The following is a 26,249-nucleotide window of genomic DNA, read 5'->3' as shown; positions in this document are numbered from 1 at the left end:
TAGATCAATAAATAAACTTTAATTCTGTACGTAAAGTATATACACAGCAATATCATGATGCTGTACAATAAGCCAGCTTCATTGAGCTCAAATTAAAATATCAAAAGACCAGACAAGATGAGTTAAATGAGACATCTTATAAAGAGACAGAGATTATGTATCATATAAATGGACAAAACATGATGCCTATTCTTCCATGAGTAGACTCAAATAAATAATAATAACAATAATAATAATAAAAACAGTAATTTAAAAAATCTTTACTGTAACCATTTTCTTCAGTCATACCTGCTGTAATGGTGTAGCAATACATAAATCTCCTTTATTAGCTCCATTTAGCACTATGTTTCTTTTCCTAAATTAAAATGTCTTAATAATAAAAGATAATTAGAACAGATGACATGTAGCACATATATGTTTGAGAGACATCTTTTACACACTTGGACATTAAAGACAAAAAAGATCTGTTTGCTGAAACCCTTGTCCACATGCTTTTATCATGTAGCCCAGAGATTGTGTTTGATCAAGAAATGTGTATGTTCTACTTTGAATTAGAAGTAACATCTGAAAACACACAGCTGAGATCTGATCATTCCTGCTCTGTTCTCAGAAGCATGAGTGGAAAATACAATTTTGGGACTGCAAGTTAAATTAAAATAATTGTCAAATAACAAAATACACCTGCACATTTATTGGAAAGAATGGCTTAAAAAGGAACATATATTACATAGCATTAAACATGTATTGGATTTTATGGAAATATATGAAGCATTAAATATGTTGTCTTAACAATTAAGATATTTCAAAACAATGTGAGTTTTGATGCTATATTGAATAGATGATAGTGAGAAGTGCTGTGGTTGACGACCCCCTACACTAACATTCAATAAATTAAATACAGAAAACACAATTCTCTCAGATGAGAAGAAAACATGACACTGACCTTCAGCAGTTAATGAAACACACAAACAATAGCCCCAAGAAGTATTTGGACAATTAAGCTAGATGTGAAAATGATTAGATATCAAAATATCAAACCAAATAGCATTTATTTTAACCTAATATAAGTTTAGGTTTTAAATGATAACTATCTTTAAAAAAACCTAGAGGAAAACAGGCACTATGTTTGGATTCATCACCTCAACTTAGTAAGAAACAAGTATTGGATTTCATTCAGCAAGTATGATGGGCTAAAAAACTGGCTTAAAAAAAGTAGCGTTAGTTCTGAGAAAAGCTCTGGCAGCATTTTTTGCAGATGGTTTGGTTTTGTTAGTTAATGAAATTAAATGTATACATTTTTAGGTGCAACTTAGATGTCCAAATACTATTTGGAGTCATTGTACATTCTTCCTTTTGTCACTGAGGGAGACAGGGGTAAGAACAGGGCTGTTCTGATTTTCCTGACGAGCCCTCCAGCGTCTGGTCACACTTCAGGTGGATCCACAGATCATTCAAACAGTCACCGAGGCAGTGCTGGAAAGTCATTGCCCTGGGAAGTCTTTCCTTTTCGTTAAACGAACTATCTCTTCTCTCTGTTCTTTCACTTCATATATTCTCCAGGACATCACAGGGTACGAATCCTCTCTTTTTCCCACTGGCTACTCTGAGGAAGCCATTGTGTTCATCCTCACCGCTGACACAAATCTGAAAGTGTGTCGATACAGCAGCATTATCAAGCTGTCCGAGATGAGAATCCGAGTTGGAAATTATTAGAGGCTACTCACTTGTCCCTCCTTCAGGGTGATCTGCCCTTGCTCCTTACAGCCAATGAAGGTTCGGTTACATCTGAACACCCTGTCGCCCGGCCTCACCTGATGCGCAAAGGATGCTGGGAAATAACCTATTCTATCTTCAATCACACCCTGGAATTACACAAGAACAAAAATTTAAACCCACAGTCCCTCATCTTAAAATAAACTGTCAATTATTTAGACATAAATGTTAGTCTGTTTCTCACACAAAGCTTTAGACTGGAATATAGCACACATGTACCATAAAATACATATAGACTTAGTTTATTTTTTATGGTGCTTTTGTGTCCTTTTTAAGCTTGAAAGCTTCAGTCAAGAAGAGCACTGAAAATGGTTTTCACATTTTCTCCTTTTGACTAGTCCCTAAGAATTTCTATGTATTCAGTTTTGAGATATTTTAAAAGAATTGGTGGTGAACTCCATAATAAATAGTATTGTAGCTCTACTAAAATTGCATAATGTAGATTTATGTATTGCTTTTTATGTATTTGTGAGCTTTGCCCAGATTTCTTCTCTGATTTAGAAGTGCTGGTTGCTCAGAGCCAGTCTACAGATTTTCTAGTTTCAGATTATACTGTAGTCTTGTTCAGACTGTCAGTCCAAGTCCGATTTTTAAAAATCATATCCATTTGGAATCCGATCTTATTTAGCAAGTGTGAACACCAAAGAATAAAAATCAAGATCTGTTTCAGTCTGACCGCTCAGATCAGATTTTATGACTTTCTCGCGTCATGTAAAACATAAACACATCAGATGTTGTTTGTAGAAAACATGCTGAATGTCCTTGCAGAAATAAGGTTGTGCTGTTGGGAAGTGCAATTCAAGCGGAAAATGACAATATATTGCTGGTCTACACACCTCTTTGAGCTGACAGACAGCAGCATGGAATAAAGCCCATCATTCCAGAGGGCAGTTGCATAAACTTAGCCTCTATGTTAAGACAATGTCTTAAGAATGAGTTTGAGTTTTCAAGTTAGACTAATGTATGCTTTTATGTAACTGAATTTAAAAAATGATGACCAGTTTTAAAGAACAAAATTGATGACTAACTTGCAAGACTAGTCTAAACCTTTTATGCAACTGGCCCCAGCTTCCTACGTTTCTGCTGCTGCCTCATAAAACATAATATAATCCAATGCGATGGCATCATGTTGTCATTGTTGTTATTAGCATAGCCATACTAACACAACATCATTGCTATAGCAATAAATGCAAATACTAAAATGAAAGAGCACCACAGGATACACAAATCATATCTGAACAATTGCGATACAAAGTGTGGACAGTCGATCAATTAACTCGGATTCACATAAACAGGACATGGACTGACAGTCTGATCAAGGTTAAAAGATTCCATCCGGTCAGAGCATATCAAATATGTTATATATTTTTCAACCAGCACTTGTTTTTACAGAACATTCATTTTTGCACGAGTTTGTTGTGTTCTGAACAACTTTAAAGTCTGGTAATGTGTGATCCTCAGTCATTTAGTACTGTATATGATGCCCAGTTTTTATCTGTAACCATTTGCAAAGTCAGCAAGTGTATAATGCCTAGTAAAATCAGTTCAGATTTGAAAAGTCATTTAAAAGTTTCCAGCCTTTAGTGATGTCGAATGTCACATTATTGGAGACAATCAAGGTTTAACCATTTAAGTCTTTTTTCATCAAACATTCTGCAAATGTGTAATAATTGTACCTTCCACCAGTCATCATTGGAATCATCTGCCAGGATTATTCGATCTCCAGGTCTGTAGAGAGAAAGGAACGCATTAGGACAGACATAAAGACATAACATCCCCTCTCAATAGTCGGAAACGAATTTTGGAATTAATTTATTATCGAAAGCTTCGAGGAGGCTGTACTGAAATTTTGGAATAGCTTCATTCCATTACATAAGGCCGGAATGAAACTGCACATGTAAAGGGATTCAAAGACAACAGTCATCTGCAGTCTCAGCTTCCTGCTGAGGTTCTGAGAATCAGACCTGAACCAAAAAAAATAAAAGTGCTACTGTGTGTGAATGATTGTAAAGAGAAGTGTGTGTGCAATCAGAATCAGTCTCACAGCGTTCACAATCAAAGTACCAGACCAAGTTGTACAAACTCCATAAATTTAACCTCTGGGAGATCCACAGCTTTAAATGTTCATGGACTTTTAACTTTAGGGGACTTTTGGGGAAGTCGTGGCCTAGTGGTTAGAGAGTTTGACTCCTTACCCTAAGGTTGTGGGTTCGAGTCTCGAGCAATACCTTGACTGAGGTGCCCTTGAGCAAAGCACCGAACTCCCAACTGCTCCCCGGGCGCCGCAGCATAAATGGCTGCTCACTGCTCCGGCTGTGTGTTCACGGTGTGTGTGTGTTCACTGCTGTGTGTGTGCACTTTGGATGGGTTAAATGCATAGCAACAAATTCTGAGTATGGGTCACCATACTTGGCTGTTTGTCATGTCACTTTCACTTTTACATAATGCTATACGTTTATAGCACTGTATGTCTAAGTCCACATTCAGCCTGTTATGAAGAACCTAAACAGCCTGCATTTATTGCAAAGAGTTACATTGGTAATACTGTGCACCATTCACTTTCATTCATTTATCATTATTATCTGTTTATTACTAAAATAGAAACCCTGTTCTATTGCCATATTCGTAGCAAAAGCTGAAGCAAGTGTGACTGCACCTTAATCACAAGGTCAGCATCTAAACTTTAAAAACATTTTGCCATCAATATTCATGTTTATACAAGAGTGTGCTTGTCAGTGTAGGTAAGCACACAGTATGTGTTCTGCATATTAAGAAACCCTAAGCGAACCGTTATCATCAGGATATTGTCCAGCAGACAGCACTTTGCCATGACAACTAATTGGGCGGGAAAAGGGAAATGACCACATGAACAGGTGTGAAGACTCAAATCAGCCATTGTCTCTGAATAACTCCGTACTGCTCTAGTGTGTGTGTATTCATAATAGCTGTTACTAAATAAAATACTAGCATCTGCTGATGATACCACAAAATAAATATAGAAAAGGAATAAAACAGCAGCTAAAAATGTATTCTTCTCACCTCATTTCTAGGTCTTGGTTGTCTTGGGGGGTAAATTCAAACAAAGCCACATAAGTACTGAGCTGCAGAGGGTCCCTCTTCAGCTCTCTGTTTGACTACAGTTTAAACACACAGGGACATAAACAGGAAGAGACATCACAGATCAACAGAAATTATTCTGAAAATGAGTGCATGGGGAGAGCGGGGCTAATTACTCTCTTAACAGTGAATATATCTCAGTCTGATATAAATACAACCCTTTATGTAAAAAAAAAAAGAATTCAGAAACCAGGAATATATAGTTATAGTTAAAGATTGATTCCACAATCCAAACATTACTAGTATTTAAATATTGGCTAAGGTTGGGGTGTTACTTAAATTTGGACATTTTCCGCCAGCTCCTGGGAAATTTTGAGTGCAAGCAGGCGCACACACACTCAACTGGCCTAAGAATAGTTCAGATGTGATTAAATCCTGACTCAGAATCATGAGTGAATGAAGTGAAGCTAGCTGCCTCATATCAATGTCAGAAAGAATCGACACAACACAATTAAAATTCTGACTAAGCACTATTATAAAAAGCATCATTTTCCTCAGGCCTGAAATATGACCTCTGTCTCAAGCACTGGTGCTACACAGCAGAAATCTCCAAAAAAAAAAGTTTACTTTAAGAAGGAAACAAACGAGGGACACCAGGACTAGTTGTTAAGACTTCTGTCTAAAGCTCAGTAGCTGTAAGGTTTTTAGTTAGTAATATTATGAAAAATGATTCACATTTAAAAGAACTGTTTTCCATTTTAATATATTTTAAAATGCAATTTATTCCTTTGAAGGAAAAAAATATTTTTCTTACTTAACATTTCTGTTTACACTTAAAACAGTTATTCTGCTTAATAGTTTTGTTGAAACTGTGGCATTTTTTTCAGGATTCTTTGATAAGTTCAAAAGAACAACATTTATTTGAAATAGAAATCTTTTGTAATAATTAAAAAAAAAAAAACTTTATTGTAAATTTAATGTATCCTTACTTTACTAAATAATGTCTTCCTTTGTCTTTGGAGTGTTACAAGCTGTGTGTGAATATAGATAAGATCCGTAAAGTAGGGCTGGACGATATGGCCAGAATTTATATCATGATATATTTCTTAATTTTGGTATTTTCGATATCGATATGAACACTATTAAATTAATGCCTCATAAAACTGCCAAGAACACACACAACAGATGTCTGTACCTACAAACTTTGTAAAAAATTTGCCAAGTCTATGCAACTTCCTCCTATAAAACTATAAAAAAAAACAGCAAAAATAAATTAATGTTAACCTTTTATTTGTATTTAGCCTTCGTACAAACAAGAAATGTGAAATCACTATCAAATAAACATCTCAAACTCACCTTATTAATATTAATATCTTTAACTTTAAACTATAGGCTAACACACTACTCAAAAGTTTTTGAACTGTAAGATTTTTAATGTTTTTAAAGAAGTCTCTTCTGCTCACCAAGCCTGCGTTTATTTGATCCAAAATACAGCAAAAACAGTAACATTTTGAAATATTTTTACTATTTAAAATAACAGTTTTCTATTCGAAAATATTTTAACATGTAATTTATTCCTGTGATTTCAAAGCTGAGCTTTAGCATCATTACTCCAGTCACATGATCCTTCAGAAATCATTCTAATATTCTGATTTGCTGCTCCAAAATCATTTATTATTATGTTGAAAAGAGGTGAGTACAATGTCAAACGCCACAAATAAATCAATGTATGGAAAACACTGAAAATGTATATCGAAATATCGGAAATGTGTTTAAAAATCATATCACCGTAAGTGAAAAAAATTATATTGATATCAATATATATTGATATTGAATTATTGTCCAGCCCTACCGTAAAGTCGAAAAGATTAAAGTCTCAAACCCAAAGATATATACTTTCTAAAAGTTAAGACTCATCCACGCCTTCTTAAAATGCCTCATTCAAACAACATCTAACGTCAACATCATTTAGCAATGTCATATGACCCCTTTAATTTTATTTGACCATTAGTGCACCTCATAATAGTTTTACTGTTTAATTCTGCTAAGCTAACCAGATATACAGAAGTGTGACAACATGGCCGCCAAAACAGTGTGTGTTCAATTAACTATACCTTTTTTTCCTACAGAATAATAGTGCAATATTCAACAGCTTTGTGGTAGCAAAATTTTTAGGTGCCTACACTGACCCATAGACAATGGCTTAATAAACATTATGAATCTTATACAAAGTGTTTTAAAGAGAGATGTTATGATGCTTACAGGTGATTCCTCTGATTTCCTTTCAGCAATATGAAAATGTTCTGTTCCATTCTCCAGGGGCGCAAAAACTAAAACACACAACACAAGAAAAATCAATGAGTAAAAACTGTTGATCGTGACAGAATAGACCTTGCATGAGGTTAAATGAATGATGCTGTTGTAGTGGGTCATTGTTCAGAGTGGTGGACTGATTACCCAAAAATACCAGAGTTTCTCAGTCATGCTGGCACTTATGTGGCACCAGAGATTACATTTCTGTCTCTCTTCCCAGAGCACACAGTCATGGGCACATGAATTCACTGAAGCTGGGGTCAATCTGTGATGAACCAGAGACCACCCTGATCAAGGCCATTCATCTCCCTGATACTATCACAGGCCGTCCAGTACAGTGTGTTATGTTATATAAAGCACTAATGAGTTTTTTAAACAATGTGTCTGATCAGAAGCTAGCAGTTTGGAGTTAAAAGGAGGATTGTGGGATAGAAGATCAGATTCACATGAGCTGTTTCGGTTGGGTCAGTTTTATCATAGGTGGGATTATTTTAGTCATACTTTAACAATAAATAGTGCTTATAAATTAATATTAAATTTATTTGATTAGGAAATTGTAGAATTTAATTATTGAATATAATTATTGTACTATGAATCTTTTTTTTACATTTGTAATTTCTATCCTTATTTATTTTTATTTTTTTTCATAACATCTTACCGTTGTCACTGGGTTTCCTGGTGAGTTGAGCTCGACTGCTCTGGGCAGTCTTTTCTTCTGGCACCTGAGCCACGTCACTGGTCTGAACAAATGATAACAACACATGAATTCTCTCACATACACATGTCCTAAGAAATGTCTTTGTCTGATAAACATGAAAAGATTAATATTAACTGCTTATTATTCAGAGAGTTACATCTATTTAATGCCATACAAACTTATCGTACTTTTGCAAATAATTTGATTTATTTCATCCTGGCTTCATTCTGTCATGTTGTGTCCTCTGTCTTTTCTCTCTCTCTTTCATCTTATTCTCTCCCTTTTTTGGTAATATTTGCTTTAGAGAGGCATTATCTGAAGCTGACCATCACTTCCTTCCAGGGTGTGTGTGCCTGTGTTTGTTTCAAGCAGTAAAACATTACATCTGGGCCCCTTAGATTCCCTTACAACCGTAGTAACTGCATATTAGATGGTTTAAACAATCACATGCCCACACAGATAAAATAAATTTGAGTACAAAAAAAAAGTAAACTTTGTATTAACATACTACAATTGCGAATAATTGACAAGGACCGAATACATTGCTATAAATAACATAATGGTGACAACATTCTTGTTTTATAACAGAAACTGCATCCTTGTGATAATGCCTCTAATAGAAGAACAAAAAACATCTTGTGTAGAAAAGAAATAATGGACCTGAATTAAGACTTGAGCAGAGAGCAGCTCAAGAAGAATAAATTGAATTGGCTTGAGTGTTTTATTGAATAAATCATAATAATCATCACCATTTTTTCCACAAGCGCTTCACTCTCCGCACGAGCAGCCAAGCAGACACACATTTTAAAAATGCATTATCAATCTTTTTAAAAGCCTAAACTGAAGCAGATTGCCTGCAGGTAAATGATGGATGCATGCTTACTATGACCAGTCTCTCTCTCTCACACACACATACATCATACACATACACACACATCTACACTATTACATCTATTCAAACTGTCACACGCCCCATCAAATAAAATAGTATGTAACTTCCAAAAAATAACAAGCATTTCTTACAGAGTTTCTCTGTGGTGACTCCGATCCACTGGTCCGCTTGGTCTTTTGTGCCAGAGAGGTTCCAAATCTCAGAGCCTCATACACCGGGTCAACTTTACTGCCACAGGCTAGGACAAAAGACATGTCAAAATACTACAAAATATCAGTGAACAGGATATTCAAGCTGGTAATGCTATGGCATATTGTGCAGAAGTAAAATAATAAAGAATGTTGCATGTTGCTCACCAATAGGCATCACCTCCCTAATGCAGCCAAACTGTTCCTGAATCAGCAGAGGGGAGGGTGGTGTATTTTCTGAGGAATTTTTTGTGCTGTAATAAAAAAAGGAGGATCAGTGGATTTCATTGTTTTATTCATTTACTTTTTTATACCCAGTTGATTTTCACGGGCATGTTTGTAACCTCAATGGGAGCATGTAAAACATAAAACAGATAAAACACTATCTATTTATGCTAAATAAATAGAGTAAATTTAAAAACTTTAAATAAATTAAAAATACAAATTTAAATAAATATGAATAAAGACGAGTCTGCTTACAGACTGCTTACGAGTCTGCTTATAACCTACCTATTAAACAAGTAGGTTATATATTCAGCTAATGCTTCTCATAAACAATAAGTAAATATGCATTAGGGCTGCCCTTGACTAAAGATTTTTCGACTTATAGTCGTTCATTTTAAGCATTACTCGACTAATAGTAGCACTTTTATTGATAAACCATGTAAATCATAATAATGAGCCTTTAATTGCGCTCAAGCGCACGCAAAAAAGGCTTGCCACAGCGCACCGGCAAATATAATAATTGTGAATATGTTAGGAAAAAACACCAAGTACACTGCATTAATGTTTTAATAATTTATTGTTAAACTAGTGCTTTCTGTTTTTGGTTTAAGAGATGAAGTCGGCGACACTGACTTATCTCCGCAGTATGAACCTGTATGCATGTTTCATATGGATTACATAATCTGAGAATATTTGTTTTCTATTTGAATTGGTTCATTTAAAAGTTTCACTCTCTATAGATATATTTTTCATGTCTATAATAAGTCAAGCATACACAGAGCTCCGACCCTATTCCAAATTCAAAGCTGCTGAACAATTCCAAATCGTTTACGTTTCCATGAGGAAAATTATACATGGACCCCTCACGTCCATCTTTGAACTGTTGCCCTCTGGCCGGCGCTTACAGAGCATGATTTATAAACAGAATCCAAGAACAGTTTTTTTTTCACCTGCTATAACTGCACACTTTGTGAACAATTAAATTTTCATATTATACATCGTCCATCACAAACTGACATATTTATAACAGATATCCAAATTTATCTAAACAACTGCACCACTTTGTAAATTCCATATATACTTATAATTTATGCACAGGCACACTTATAACATATATGCACATTTATCTAAACAATTATTTTTTCCCCCTATACTTCTATTTCTGCATATAGTACATATTTATTTCTGTTTTTTTTTTCTTTTTTCTTTTTCTTATATTAGTGTTATAGGCCATTCCATCCCTACTGTGTTATTCTTATGTATGTCGGCACTATAATGTATGTCTGCACTATGTCTGTACTTTCTTCTACACTGGAAACTCCTGTCATCAAGTCAAATTCCTTGTGTGTGTAAACATACTTGGTAATAAAGCTCTTCTGATTCTGATTCTAAATAAGGGAATCAAATATTTAAAACATAAATTGTTCAGATTGTGAATAATTAAAGCTGTTTATTATCATGAAATAAATGAATGTGGTTTTTTGGCCATTGCAATTCATACTGAATGTGTCATTAGACTGTTTTGCCATTTTAACACTGTTAAAACAGAGATGATTAACTAATATGCCAGATTAATTTCAAACCGGCCGTTGCAGTTAATTGATTCAATAGTCTCATTTAACAATTCATTTGCATCATCACTCAAAAATGTCTGTGAACATCTCGGCATCTATTAAAGTGCTTTAGCAGTAATAGTACATAAATAGTTCCTAAATATTGCCGTTCATTATATATTGTCATTGGTGCATAATATAAATGGAAATTAATAAATATAACTCTTCATGTGTTAATTTAGTAAAGAACTGTGTGGAAAAACATGCTGTGATTATTATATGATGTTTTGGTTCCTATGAGCCATTTAATATCAAATACATATATATTGAATATGTATCAAATATCATCAAACAATTGAAAAATATTGAGGTATAATTTTACCTATACATTTCTCAGCCCTATACACTAGTATATACACAGATAATTGTGTATAGCTGTGTTCTCATGTAAGGTGTCCTGGTTTACTGCTGCGTTACTAGTGTATATTTAATTCATGTCTGGTAAAACTGCTGTCAAGACTTAAGAGGATAACAACACTATAATGATTAATACATTATCAGTCTGATAGCAGTCAATAAGTTCATATAAATGACTGGTAATGAGGCAAATGATTTTATACCTTTAAGATATATTACACTGGGATTCAGTGGTTCAGATCAATAAAAAAACAAGCTCCTATGGCTTAATTAGCATTCAGTAGCACACATACACACAACCCTAAGAAAGAAGCCCGGCTCAGTATTTCCTTATTTGTATTTGTTGTGCTGAGTCCAGGCATGGTGTCTATGCCATCAGCATCATAAATCTGCTTTAAAGTCTTCTTCGTTAGGTTTGGGACTAATTTAAGTACCACTCGAACCCAGAGAGAAGCTCTCTAGTGCTACTACAACACATTTCTCCAAGAGCTCACTGGGGAAGTGTGTAAAGAGGCATGTTCAGTGCTGAAGTAGATGCGCTACTAAATGCATTTGACAAGAGTGCACCATGTCTGCGACCGCCCTAAAATACCAAAGTGATTCAACTGAAAAACTTCCATGTGATTAATTTCCTTAACCAACTAAAAGAACAATAATTGCTACACCATGCGATGTTCACTTGAACATAATGGGAGTTGTAATGGTTGACTAACTATCAGGACTCAGCTCATGTCATACTGGTAGTAAAGCACTCTTTTCTGAAAAGCACTCGTAGCTCAATGGTTCTCACTGCTCAGACAAGCCAAGAGAAATAAGCAGAGTTTAAAAATAGCAACTTGTCCACTTTAGAGCAAAAGTGGAATTAGAGCCGAATCCTATGGGGAGTTGTTCTCTTTTTAATCCTGACCCCCCAGAGCTATATTTTCCATCTGTGAGAGCCCACTACATCATTGGGAGAGTTGTTGTCTCAACCCACCAAACGGTCTGAAGCACAAGCACAGCATTTTTTTCCACTTCCTGTGTTGATGATCTCATACTATAGTAGTAGAAACAAAAGTGCTGGGTTCTAAGAATAAAAAACGCTGGTCAAAGGCCATTCTACCCACAGCTCTGTTGTGTTTTTCTTTCAAAAATTTATAAAAAGATAGTAAAGACACTATAAGACACTATATTGTAAAAAGCACCATCCTTTGGATGAGACGCTAAAACCGAGGTCCTGACTCTCTGTGGTCATTAAAAATCCCAGGATGTCGTTTGAAAAAGAGTAGGGGTGTGACCTCGACATCATGGCCAAATTTGCCCATTGTTCTCTGACCATCATGGCCTCCTAATTATCCCCATACACTGATTAGCTTCATCACTCTGTCTCCTCTGCACCAATGAGCAACCGGGATTGTGTCAAGAGGATTAATCAGAGCATTTTGTTTTGTAAACCAGGCACAGTGTCATGGAGAGTTCACAAAGAAACATTTGTTGAAAGATGAAGTGGTACTAGATCTGACTGCACCTGCATCACAAACCACAAGTAAATGATTTCATAATGCATTTTCTGGAAACGACCATTTTATTTTGATCATGTTGTCAAAACACTCAAAAGCAAGGTAAAACAGGTCGTTTTAAACAGAGGGTCAGAATAAGGGTTGAAAATAATCATTTTTCCACATGTTTATTTGTTTTTTGTGCAATTTATTTTTTTAACATTATAAGTAAACCTCAAGGAACATATTAAAATAATAAAAAATCCATGTCATGGCCCCTTTAAAAGTTAAATTCGGCATATATATAAATATATCTTGATTTCATTATTAATCCAATCTCTTACTTTAGCAATACGACCACATCATTATGAGTTCTTTCTACATAAGAACAAGTTTTTGAGAAAGCTGAACTTGTTCTCAAGGTCACTCAGTCCTTCTCTGAGAAACCTGACTCACTCCGGTACTGCACTGAAGCCATGGGAAAAGCAATGGAAATTATAGCACTCTTTTCCCTTTTTGCCATTTTTTTCCCTGTGTGTGGGGGCGTGTGAACTTCCCAAAAGACTCTTGACTTGTGGGTCCCCTGAGTAAAGCACAGAGGTGTTTACATGATAGATGCATCTTGATATTCTGTATCAACTATCCCATCTTTCTTCTCTCTCACTTTCTCTAGTACACACCGGAGAATCATTAACATTCATACTCACACATAAATTCACGGAAGGAAAAGACAGACTGATGAATCACACCTTCAAATCACCAAAAATAACACTGTGAAGAGTATCATATCTTAATGCTCACACTAAAAATCCTCACCTACTGCCAAAGAGGAACACCAAGAAAGTGATATTGCAAATTATAAGTATGGACTTGGTTTCTCCATCAGTGGAGACTGGAGAAGTGTGCTTTCATTGCAGCACTATCTGTTATGTCATGTCTTAATAAGCCTCTTCATACGATAAACAAACATTGGCCAACCTGATTAACAAATGAACATAAACACTGAATACATGTTTAGTTCCACATTCAATTTCAAAGTGAGAAAGTAAAAAAAAATATCTCACCAATTTCCCCATGCATCTCTGCTGTCCAACTCGATCCAGGCACTTGTTGTGGATGCCCATCTTGCAGGCTTTGCACCGGAGGCCCAGCTTAGCATTGGTGCCTAGCAGTTGAGGTTAAATTCAGTTAATATCAGATTTAAATGTCTTCTGAGAGCAAACTTATTGAACATAAAGTTTTTTTGTACAAAGCAATGGTATATTACTGCTATACAACAGAAAGTGATCAATAAATACAGGTCAGAGTTGGGAATTTCCACATGTGCAGTTTTGTTGGGAAATTCTATTGTTAAGAGCAATAGTTTGTTTCTTATTCCAAATAATTCCATATAATTCTGTCAGAAGTTCTTATTGAAGGGTTAAAATATCAAACACTCTTAAAAATAAATGTTCCAAAAGTGCACTTTTTTTCTTAGTGTGAAGAACATTCGAGTTATCTAAAGAGTGTTTTCCCACTGAAAACAATGGAAAGGTTTAATGGATTTTGAAGGTTCTTCATGGAACCAAAGATGCCAATAAAGAACATTTATTTTTAAGAGTTTGGGGGAGCAATTCTGCAAGTGTTCAGGTTGCTGGTCATCATTCTTGTCTACATTACTTTTGTCTAAAATGAAGATTGCTTATAAGAAGATCATTAAATTATGGCTTCACAGTCCCGGAAACACTTGCAGAATGCACACTTATTGGTTGTACTGGAAACGGGAAAATGCAGGTGTTAATGCTAAGCTGAACAGAAACAGCTGAAGACAAACAAGAGCAAAGCGTAAAATTTGAGAACAAATGTACAAGAAACCATCCAATAAAACAACACTCTTATTCTCAAACAAAAATCCTACTCTTATATTTGCTCAGTTTCACAATTTGATATCCCCACACCTGATGCTCAGAACATGCATTCAGAGACACGGTTTTATTGATTTAGACACTTGGAGGAAGGAAGAATCGAAAGAGTAAGAACTACAGAAGGAAGCTATACATGTATGCTTTGCCTGATATCGATATCTGTGCATAACATTTGTGTTCACTTGAAAGCAGAGAATGTAGATCTCCGCCACAGAAGTCACAATGTGCAAGCTGTAAAAAGGTTCTGTCAATTAAACTGTAAACTAAATGTAAAAATAAATTCACTAAGAGCATGTTATATATAACATCCATTTTCTGCTGCTTCCCGTAACAACACTCTTGTGCCATAAAATAATAATAAAAACATTCTTTAATCTATAGATGCCTCTGACTCCTCCCAATATGATAACTCAGGGTGAACTCAGGGTAAAATTACGTTTATTACTTACAGAGAGAGCTGAATGTTTCATTAACCAATATAAACAGATTTTCCCATGGCAAATTATGCAACACTTTGATGCATGCTTCTTTGGATGATCTTTGGGTAATGGAGAATTAATCAGGCCTAATTGCTTTCAGAAATTAAAAAACTGCCTCTGTGCAGCAGCAGGATAAACATAAACAGATTTTGCTGTGGTGAGACAATAAATACTAATTATTGTGTGTTAAAGTCACCTTTCCAGCTGCTTCCCAAAAGCGAGCAGCACTTTATTGAGATTAAAGCCACCTACTGGTAAAAACCTCTGTATCTTCCACTATATCCAAGCACACAAAATAGATATTTTCATTAACTTTAAACCACCAGAGCAAAGTACACCATCATCTACAGTATATAACAACAGCATGCATAGCAAAGCTCTGGAAAACAGCACACACATATTCCTGTGACAGTAATGAGAAACAAAAAACAATCCCATCATAGAATAAGGGTATTGATATTGACCACTCTGGGGAAAAATTCTATTAAGCATTGGTCTGGAAAGCATATGAGGAGCCACTTCATCATATGCATTTCCTAATGGTTGCTGAACAAGTCATTATGAGCGCAGAAGCAGGAACAGGGTGGGTTGGGGTTGGAGGTGGGTGAATGGAGTGATCTATTTTCATTCGGTTTCTAAAGAGTTCAATTCATCATCAAACAGAACAGACTTACCGAACACCTTGCCTGCTCCCCCTTGGCAAGCTAAAAAAATTACAGGAGAGAATCTCTCTTGCATTACAATTATTTCTTGAAATTTAAAAAATGGCATTAGTTACATCTCATTCAAGGTTCCCAGATATTGATTTTTCAAAACATGTATCTCTGAACACTTCGATGTAATAGCCTTTGAAGGATTGTTCACCCTTTACACACCCAGGTCATTTCTAAGCTTAATGACTTTCTTCTGTGTAACACAGAAGAAGATATTTTGAAAAGTGTGTGGTTTTTTTGGCCATCCAATGAAAGTTAATGGGATCTAAATCTGACCTTTCATTATGGACAAAAAAAAAAAACACATATTTTGAGATGCTCTGCAGAAGAAAGAAAGAAATGAGTACATGATGACAGAATTTACATTTTGGGTGAAATATCCTTTTAACTACACAAGATCAAAGAATAGAAAATAATATATTTCCTCTTTTGGAGTGACTTTAAGATTTAAAACGATAAATTAAAATGTTGTTTTGAATAATAAAATATGAATGTGAAATGATTAATAGGATGAAAACATCAGGTCCCGCTGTTGTGTCACTGGGCTCATTTGCCCCTGTCTGCTACAACAAACTGCTTCCAGCCATCCATCGATTAATCAAAAATCACATGCTCGGTCCAGACTCTCTTATTCCTCCCTGTGCTGATCACTTCAGCCTTTGAAAAAAATCTTTAATGTGTTTAATGATTGAGTATTTATATGTTGAGTACTTTGTCTTGGGTTGAGAGGTGATGCAGGGCAGAACAATTATAATGAAAACAATATCGACTCAGATCTAGTTCAGGCCAAGTTTCAGTAAAATGCCTGAAAGTGATATTAGAATATTTGATCAAAGTCATAAAATGTTTGGTCTTCATTTTGGACTTGTGTGTCCTAAGGGAAAAAGAGGAAAATTATTTCATCATTCACCAACACTTGCAAAAGCTGCATGTTATGTTATGTGGACTTAATTTCAATGTTTTTAATGTCATCAGTTGCCCAATGGGATGAGAATCCACCCACACAGACAGCCAACCATATTCCCAATATGCTAAGCCTCCTTTTATACTTTGAAATACAGCATGGCTTCTGTGTCTTTAGAAATAGATGCCTCTGCTTTAGCCAAACATGAGAGAACATCAGCATGAAAAACGTGTTGCTCTCCGATCCAGAAAACGCTTTGTAAATTGCTGACTGACATTTTGAAATGAGCTGAATACGAAGTATTAATAATACAGAACACACTTGTTAAATTTTCATTCTGAATGGAATGCATCTTGCAAATATCTTTAAAGCTGCACAACTGACCATTAAAACATTTCTTAAATTCCTTTACCCACACAGCTAAGTGGGTGTTTAGTGGGAGTGTATTCAATTTTGGCCTTTTAGAAGAGACACATTTTACACAGACTCTCTACTTAATTTGTACACTAAAATTGTTCAACAGAGAAAAGACATGCAACCAAAAGAATGATGTCATTTTCGTAAAATACTTTTTTTTTCTTTTACAGGAAATGGTCACCAATAAGAAAAATATCCAGTAAGCAACTGACTTAGAAAGTTAACTTTAGTAAAACTAAAAACTACAATTGTTGGTTGTAGTGGTTGTGGTTGTGACTTTTTTTATTTATTTATTTTTTTTGTGTATGTATATAAAATATGTATAATTTCCACAAAATAAATACTGAAATGGTTTATGTTTATTTTACTCTGGGTAATAAAAGACTCTGGGTAATAAAAGTGGCCCACGTTGAAGCAAGCAAGTTAGTAAGTAAATAAGTAAGTAAATAAATACATCAACTTTTAACCACAGGAAAAAAAAAACTCTTCAACTCTGAACTGGAAACTAAACAACATAGCAACAGGTCAGGTATCTGTATCACCACACCACTATCACAAACAAGCATGGAAAACAAAGGCACGTGATGCTGAAACCCAGTTCATTCCGGTGTGCTGATATCCTGATATCTGATCCAAAGGCAGAGATTGGGGTCAACGGCACGTGGGCTCATATTTAATCAACCTGTGGAGATTTGGGTCACACACAGGTGTCCTGACATCCGATCCATATGCGGAGATTTCACGGTTTGTTATTTAGTAATGACCCATTAGTCACAGCAGGAAATTGAGACCCGACACACAAGCAGAAGAACTACAGCCTCAACTTGCTGTTTTTTCCAGACAACTGGTGAGATCTTGTAAAATTCACCTTCCTGCATGGCAGTAATCAGAATGCTGTGGGATAATGAGCCGACAGATCATTCCTCATCTAATGCTGCGTAAGCTCAGGTTTCTCCACATTTAGTACAAAGCTTTGAAATGCATGATTTGGCCTCTTGATGTCCTTTTCATAAGGATGTGCCAGGATGGGATCTGGAGCCCTGCCCTCATTAGTGTGCTCCTCTGAGGGAGTGTTAGTGAGGTAAAGAGGTGATGAGGCCTGACAGATCCATATGCCAGCCACAACCAGACCCACACTCTTCTTCTCTCTCACACACACTGTACATTCAAAACATAAAACACTATTCAGAATATATTACAGAATATTATATTACAGAATAAGGCACTAATATGTGCTTTAAGTAGCTAATATGCTAGTAATATGCATGTTAATAACCAACTAGTTAATAGTGAGAACTGGTCCCTAAACTAAAGTGTTGCCATACAATGTGTGTGTGTTCATCCTTGTGCTATGGGTCTCTCTTTTCAAACATCTGTCCGACTCACCACACACACAAATTGAAAGCTGAGCCACAACCTTGTTGCCTTCTAGGATAAACCCACAAATACACTAATGCAGGCTCAGCTGAGCACATATGCTTTTAAACACCACACGTACTGTAAGTAGAGCTCTTTATCTTAAAACCACCTCACTGTTTCAATTTGAAGAATTAACTCATGATTTACTAGATATAAAATCCAGTTTGGACAGATGACCCTCATGGGGGCATAAATATGGGGCATGAAACTTTCGATCGGCTGCAGTACACCTCAGTTTGATTTATTTCTGTCTGACTACCCTTTCCAACAATAAAAACACATTTTGGTGACAGACTTTAAAAAATGTTAAAACTCATTTAAAAACATTTTCAAAAAAATCAGGAAAGAGTTGGTCCCCATATGTCCTATTTTGATGCACCTGTATTGAAACAGGACTTGTACAGTAGGTGGGACTTGATCTTTTTGTATAAATATCCACAAACATATTTGATAAAATTTTATTATAACTCTGATAAAAACTTCTAAACAGCAGCATTCATACGGAGTCATCTATATTTTTGCAGCAATTTTCAAAGAATAAAAAACTTTATTTAATTTAATATTTCACAATATTACTATTTTTAATAGGGATGTAAGGATGTACACGAGCCAGTTGAAAATCGATACAAATATGTAACGATTCAAATCAGTTGAGAGGTTAAATGAATGGCGATACAGTTGGGGTGGGAGTTTATATGAATGTATCTCAGAGTTTGTTGCCTCTAATTTTAAATGGAAAAGAGCAAAACCTTGTTTTGCCTATATTAAGAGATTTCTTTTATGTTATTTATTTGTTTGATTCGTTACAACCCTAATTTTTACTGCATTTTTGAACAAATAAACACAGCCTTGGTGAGCGTAAGAGCATTCTTTTAAAAGCACTAAAAAATCTTACCGACCTCAAACCAGTGAACAGTAGTGTATATGTGCTACAAGTTTTATAAGCTTTTAGGAGTGCACTCACATATGACCTCAAATCTAATAGACATTGACTTACAGCCACAATCATTCGATTTTTTATCTCATGGAGTATTTAACTCATTACGTTGTGCCACTCTATCATTGTTCACCGCTCTCTAAATGCTCGAATCATTGTGTTTTGGCGTCGTCCACAGTAACAAAACATTAGTGTCTGGTGGCCGGACAACAGATGGGTAATAGAATATTTTAGATTATGCCTTCAGTCATCTAATCTATAATCATTATGTTAGAGATCAAAATAGCCTCCCCTGTCTAAACAAGCACAAACACAGCTTTGTTTGTGTGTTTTCTCTGTAATGAGATTGCAAAGCTGTGGTCAATCACATAAAGATAAAAACGTCCTCTTACCTACAATCATGTGGTTGCAGACGTCACAGAAATGGGGCTTTTTGAAGATGTGCTCTAGAAACGTGTGTGCGTTGGGGTCCGCTGGGCGCGGGGCACGGGATGGAGAACAGATTGTGATGGGCAGGTTGCCCGGGATGACGGTGGGCAGTGGAGGGGGTGGTGGAGGAAGGGACATCGCTGGGGATGCTGAGACGGACACACCGATGGTGCTCAGATGACCTGTGCTGCTGCTGACATCAGAGAGCAGTTCGGTTTGAAACTTCACATCCTCGATCGGCCGTTGGAAAAAATTATCTGCACTTTTGCTGCGAAGACTCTTGGTTTTGAAGGATAGTGATCGCTTTAGCTTCTGCAGCTGAAACAAACATAAAACATTAGCATCTGATTTAGACAAATGCTCAACCCCATATGACGTAAACAGCCCCCGGAGCATTAAACTCTGTGAGTGGGTGATTTTTGATGCTTGGCAGGTGTCAAATGAGGGCATTCTCACTGAAACAACCTCCAGATGATTATACGATCTCTCCAGCTATCATGTGTTAACCTAACTCAGCAAGGCTAAAATGACAGATTATTTATGCTCTCTTAATGAAAGAGAAAAGAGGAAACGAAGAGAAAGATGGGCTGTCATGTCTCTTGGTACGTGACATCTTTGTGCGGCGCACATTACCCATGATATCAGTCATACACTGACAGCCCTCTAAATTAGCTGACAACACCCACCAGGATCATCTTTGCCTGCTAAAAATGTCCTCTAGGCCACAGTAACCTGCACTACTTCCCAAAGTATTGTGCACAGAAATGCTATTCAAATCAGAATAAACTTGAAAAGTGCCCAACACTAAAGGTTAGACAAGGGGAGTCATGCAACTCAACAAACCAAATATTTAAGACTGGGAAGACGAAAAATAATAGTTTAAAAATCCTCATGTGTATATATATTGGCACACTTTATTTTAAGTTCCAATTCTCACTTTTAATAAACCATTAAATATGACTTTTGTCTCAAACAAATTTTCTGCTTATTAATAGTTAGTGAGGTAAATGTTAAGTTTAGGTATTAGGTAGGAATAGGAATGCAGAATAGTGCTCTATAAATACTAATAAACAGCCTAATAATAATAGGCATGCTAATATGCAACTAGTTAATAGTGAGTATTGGTCCCCATATGGCAGTGTTACCATATGTATATAGATAACTCCAAGACAGCTATGAATCATAAACACACTTTTGCTGAAAAACAATGACAAAAATTTCAATCCCTGCTATCTGTTTTAGTTTGCAAGACATTTACATACATGTTTAGTTTGCAAGACATTTACATAACATGTAAAAGAACAACAAATGTTAGGTTTCGTGACACTGCATTACTGGCCTGATCAAGCAAGTGATTGTTATATTAGCTGGCCTGAAAACTCTTACCATGGCCCTAGACCATCCTTATAGTGGGGCCCTATGTGTGTTTTTTTTGTGTTGTTGTTGTGTATATACTGTATGTGTGTGTTATATATATTGCCCATTTGGACAGTCCTCCCACATTATGTTTCCACCAATCAGAGTAGAGGATCAGTGCAGTGTGTTTAGTGCGCTTCATGCCTGTGTATGATGATGACCTATTGATCTCTGATGGCCAACAGAGAGTGATTGATCGATTAGTCCCTCCCTCACCGCTCCTGTCCATCAGTGCTCATAGTTCACTGTCAACTTACAGGCAAAGGCACTTACAAGCAGCTCTTCTGCCTGAAATCCCTGTAAATAACATCAAATGAGTTATTAAGGTGCAAATGCTGTTTGTTAAAAATTGGTTTTAAGTACTTACTGACATTTACAAGGCACTTACTTTGTGGCAGAATTAACTGTAAACAACCGGCTATCAAAAAAAAAAAAGCATTTCCTTAGTTCAAGTCTCACTATGCCAGACAGTTACAATAAAATGAATCAAATAGGAACACACACACACACAAAAAAATCAATACCTGAGACTAATGCTTGAAAATTCATGTCTAGGTTTTTATTTGGAGATTTTGAGGCTACATTCCTAACATATTAGAAATGAACCAATATAAATGTCAACAGATGTTCCCTTTTGCACCGATTAAATGGTTAATGAGAGACATTTGACTTAAATATGGTCATTATAAAAGACCAACTAGATAATTTAAAGAAATTTCACATAGGATATGAAGGTTTAAATTAGAAATGCACTGAAAGTACCTCTTCCAAAAATAATGGCCAGTTCTACCAGAAAATCACAAATCTTATACATCTATTAGAATTCAATTCTGCTGCTCTCAGCACCAAATGTGCGTCCTGCTCTACCCTGAAGGACGACTCTGGGATATGGAGCTGATTAAGGTGGAAGTCAGGTATTTTTCAGCACAAGATTGCTGTCTTTAGAGAAGGAGGGACACATTTTATTAGGCCCGCTTTACTCTATACACATTTTTATCTTATCAAACGCATATTAATACAAAGCAATCAGATACAGTGGAGACCAGAAACACTGACAGATTAAAAATTTGCTTTGGGTTTTAGTCAAAAAAAGGTGTTCCTGGATCAGTTCAAGGTGCCATGTGCTCATGAATATGTTAATTGGGACAGATATAGCCTGATCTTGGTTTAGCAATTTAGCTCTAAGATGGTTGATATAGAAAATAAAATCCCTGATAATGATGAAATTCTCTTATTATTGGGCCCAAGTTCTTCTCTAGAAGTAACATCTTCATTATTACTCTAGAAACAGGTTCAAACAAGAGATGTAAAACCCTGCAGGATAGTTTCACTTCTTAGTACTATGAGCCTATTGCTTCTTGGAAATCTGTGAAATGCAACCAGCACTGGAGATTAAATTTTGAATATATATTTATTTTGCATTAAAGTCTCCCATTAACAACTAACGAGTCATATTCTTTTTTTTAGCAGTCTATTACATCCTTATGTGGCATATTCTCAAGTGAATCCTGCAATGGACATCCAAAAGAACTGACATGAAAACTAGCCTTTGGTCATAAATCAAATATAATGTGGTTTCAGATTATTTCCATTTCAAAAGGAATTTTCCTTTTTCAAACAATACAGAATTTTCCTAACTTATGATCTGATTTAAAACATTTCCACAGGGCTCCAGTAAATAACATCAAATTGTAAGTGATCCCACTGCTTAAAGTAACAGCTCTCAATTACACACAAATCCCTCAAGACTCATCCAATGAGTGAAAGCAATATTTAACACCATAATGCCATGGATAATGTACAAATTTAAAACTTTCACACTCAGTGCACACAGTTTGACTGAAACAGCATTTAAGGGACAGAGGGGAATGACACAAAGTCAATTTAATTTAAATAATTAATCAGTTTCTGAATAACTACATAAATAAATAAAGCACTACTCACCGCCTTGCAGAACTTCATCTCTTCTGATTTAAAGACAATAAATATACAAAATTCCCAACTGGCATAGAGCTCTAAAAGCACAGTGACCGTCCAACATGTGAGGGCTGAATGTAGAACTACGGGCCACAGATGACCAAGAAAAACAGATGAGCTCAAACTCAGCACCGATGTGACAAAAAACCACCTGCTATTACCTCACACATGAGATCTTAAATCACACACAACAAATCACACATCAGGGTGGAACTGAAACTAAATAAAAATTTTAAAAAATTACTGCTGTATCACACATTTCCTTTTGCAAAGGTAACTTCAACTAGGTCTCATTTAAGCCCTATTGCAAATAAACAACATAATATAAATGATAATATTGCCAGTGTATGGGGTGGTTACTGAATTTATATTATTTTGGATATGTGCACAGTGTTATTGCTAGACATAAAGAAACACATGCATAATGACTAAATATTATCAAAGATCATCTGAATCAAATATTTCATTCTACTTTCACAGGATAGGTGAATACCTGACCAAGAACTGGACCGAGAGGTGTTGTTGTAATAACCTACATGGTGAGCTGTAAAAACCATGTATTAACCATAACCATTTAGAAATAAAATACAGGGGTGAACATGACTGTAGAAACTGACATCGCAAAAAAAAAAATAATAATAAAAAAATAAAGTACAATTTCACCTATGTCTTATATGTAAATGACAGAACTGGTCCATCTGTTGCTTTTGTTAGCCTGTGATTTTATATAGGCCCATTATATTTCTTTACAATCTGATTTTAATGTTACTTAGATTTGTTCACCATTATGAAATAAAATACTTTATATAAAACAAGGTTGAGCAAGGTGACGGGGTGACAATTATTTGAACAAGTAAATATGTTGAGCCTGCCATTAAGAAATGTACTAAACTAAATATAAAGCGCCCCTGTTTACGGTTACTGTTGTTAGCACACCTCTCAGTAGGCTAGTGTTACAAGATTTGTCACAACGACACTCTTTGTATTTGACGATCACACTTTACGCTTTTCACGACAGTAAGTGCTAGCCTCCAACTACTTCAGTTTACAGCAGACGAGCAAATTAACATCATATCAAAGTTTAAGACATATAGCGGCGAAATCAGACGCTGAAACATGTCACAACACTCCGCGGTCTCTGTATCAGTTAAAGTGGGGAAAGACGCGTAAACTGCGCACTGCATTAATCTCTGTGACTGATGTTTCATTGAGATGTGAGTTTCAAACCTTTGACTCCTGCTGGCTGATGGATGTGGGTGACTGGGGCTCACGGTCCTCCCGTTCGTTCTCCTTGCCCATCGTGTCCTCCTGGATCATGTTCGCTGGCGGAATCATGCTGATAACAGTTGGGCAGCACCAGTCTGTCGGGTAGGCTGTGTCTGGGTCCGCGCTCTACATGTTGAGCTGAGCTGAAGTTCTAACCTGACGATGCGCTGCGAATAAACGGTGTACTATACCGCACTCGCCTATCGACTTTCTATCAGTTTGTATATTGCATAGTAGAGACGCATTCCGCTCGAGAGGAACTCACTTCATTAGTCAGAATCGTCCAGCAGACTGACTGGATTTGACTGTCATGGTGTGGATCAGCCAATTAGAAACCGCTATAGGAGGAGTTCAGATCTGATTAATTCCCATCCTTTTTTTAAAATGGATCCAATTTAGATTTTTAGTGAGCAGGCGGGCTGCTGTCACCTCTGCTCTTGTCTTCACAATTATCCATTAATTGTGAATCTAAAAATAATACTGTTAATGGTTAGTGCTACTGTTTTTGTTCTATTTCTGGATTGTATCTAGAGTGCAATTTTTTAGGGGGTTTGGAGAGGATCTGCCTTTTTAAGAAAAGAAGAAATTCTCAACAAAATTTTGGGGGTGTAAAAAAGACGTAGATAGGCTATTCTTTTTACATATGTAGGATTTATAGTCAGTGGTGCTTCAAACAACATTCTGTACATGCTAAAATTAATGTGCATCCCAGTTTATGCACTGTTCTTTGTTGTTTTATAGTATAAATAGTGTGAGTAATGTGTTCGCATTGAAAATCCCAAAAAGAAAATGTGCACTTTAAATACCAAGATGATGGGTGAGCAGTGCACAAGTAGGCCTACATAGTGTATAGTGCATATTTGGGACGCAACTCTCGATTACAGGTTTATTCAGAGTAAGGTAAATGGAGAATCTGCTTTGCTCTATAAAGATAAAATAGAAATATTATGCATTAATAAAATGTCAATATTTTAAAAAACAAATATTTCACAACAAATGTTTAGAAAGTCTTTTAGACATTGACATTTGAGTGCCAAAAGTTCACTTTATGAATTTTAAAACATGAAATTAAAATATAATATTACAAAATCTGCTTGATTTTACTGTATGTAAATAGGACACAGAGCCTGCTCAGAGCAGCCTTAACTCATGTGTAAAGACACCAGATGCAGCTGTTTGGAGCATTCTGGAGTTTTGTACATTGTAAATATCTTTTAAAACACAACATTCTGTTTTGTCAAGGTTGTTAGTCTGATTAATTCCCATCAATATTTAATTAGTCTCAACATATGTGAGAGATTCTTACATCAATATCCCGTGAGCTGTTGGATCCAGGGTTCACAAACATTCTGCCGTTTTCATTCATTCTAGAAATCTCCTGTGTCAAATCCACTTAATCCCATCATTTATTTTCACAGATTTGGCAAAAAATAAGCAAGAATGACCAATGTAATGTGTTACAGTGACATCAGATGTAGAAAAAAAATATCCATCAGTTGTGATGGCAACAGATGGCATCTCATTTATATGAGAGAAAGAATAAGACAGCAGTGGAGGAGAAGGAGAAGGGCTGTAATTTTCACCCCCAGCTGCAGAAGACGAGTGAAGGCCATGGGGAAGGAAAGCCAGGGTCTTAATTATAGAGGACAGAAGGGTTTTACTCTATTAGTTAGTTCAAGATCTTGCACAGTGACACCAGTATTTACCAGCATCATCTTCTCCTGGAGATTTCAACTTTAATCTGTCGTAATCTGACTGCTGTTGAATCTCAAATATTTGAATAGGCCACATATGC

At 35.9% G+C, this 26,249-nt stretch overlaps 1 protein-coding gene across 1 annotated transcript; it reads right to left on the bottom strand.

The window, feature by feature from the left end:
• LOC109094228 (SH3 and cysteine-rich domain-containing protein-like) lies at positions 1 to 24,788 on the bottom strand. Its single transcript, XM_042742294.1, has 9 exons — positions 24,416 to 24,788; positions 19,759 to 20,113; positions 8,864 to 8,970; positions 7,802 to 7,883; positions 7,093 to 7,160; positions 4,813 to 4,907; positions 3,450 to 3,501; positions 1,725 to 1,862; positions 1 to 1,644 (listed from the first exon to the last, which is right to left on the bottom strand). Exons 1-9 carry the CDS (start codon positions 24,521 to 24,523, stop codon positions 1,546 to 1,548), a joined length of 1,104 nt encoding a protein of 367 aa, XP_042598228.1. The 5' UTR covers positions 24,524 to 24,788; the 3' UTR covers positions 1 to 1,545.
• Between the last annotated feature and the right edge of the window lie 1,461 nt (positions 24,789 to 26,249).

The sequence above is a fragment of the Cyprinus carpio genome, chromosome B17 (assembly GCF_018340385.1).
Source record: "Cyprinus carpio isolate SPL01 chromosome B17, ASM1834038v1, whole genome shotgun sequence".
Taxonomy (NCBI): Eukaryota; Metazoa; Chordata; class Actinopteri; order Cypriniformes; family Cyprinidae; genus Cyprinus; species Cyprinus carpio.
This window is presented reverse-complemented; position numbering and strand designations above follow the sequence as displayed.

Excerpts from the sequence above, each read along its gene's own strand:
- LOC109094228 (XM_042742294.1), bottom strand. The coding sequence starts at position 24,523 with ATGATTCCGCCAGCGAACATGATCCAGGAGGACACGATGGGCAAGGAG. Across the intron at positions 20,114-24,415 it reads TCAGCCAGCAGGAGTCAAAG|CTGCAGAAGCTAAAGCGATC; the intron begins GTTTGAAACTCA and ends TGTTTGTTTCAG. Across the intron at positions 7,161-7,801 it reads CAGGAAACCCAGTGACAACG|TTTTTGCGCCCCTGGAGAAT; the intron begins GTAAGATGTTAT and ends TGTGTGTTTTAG.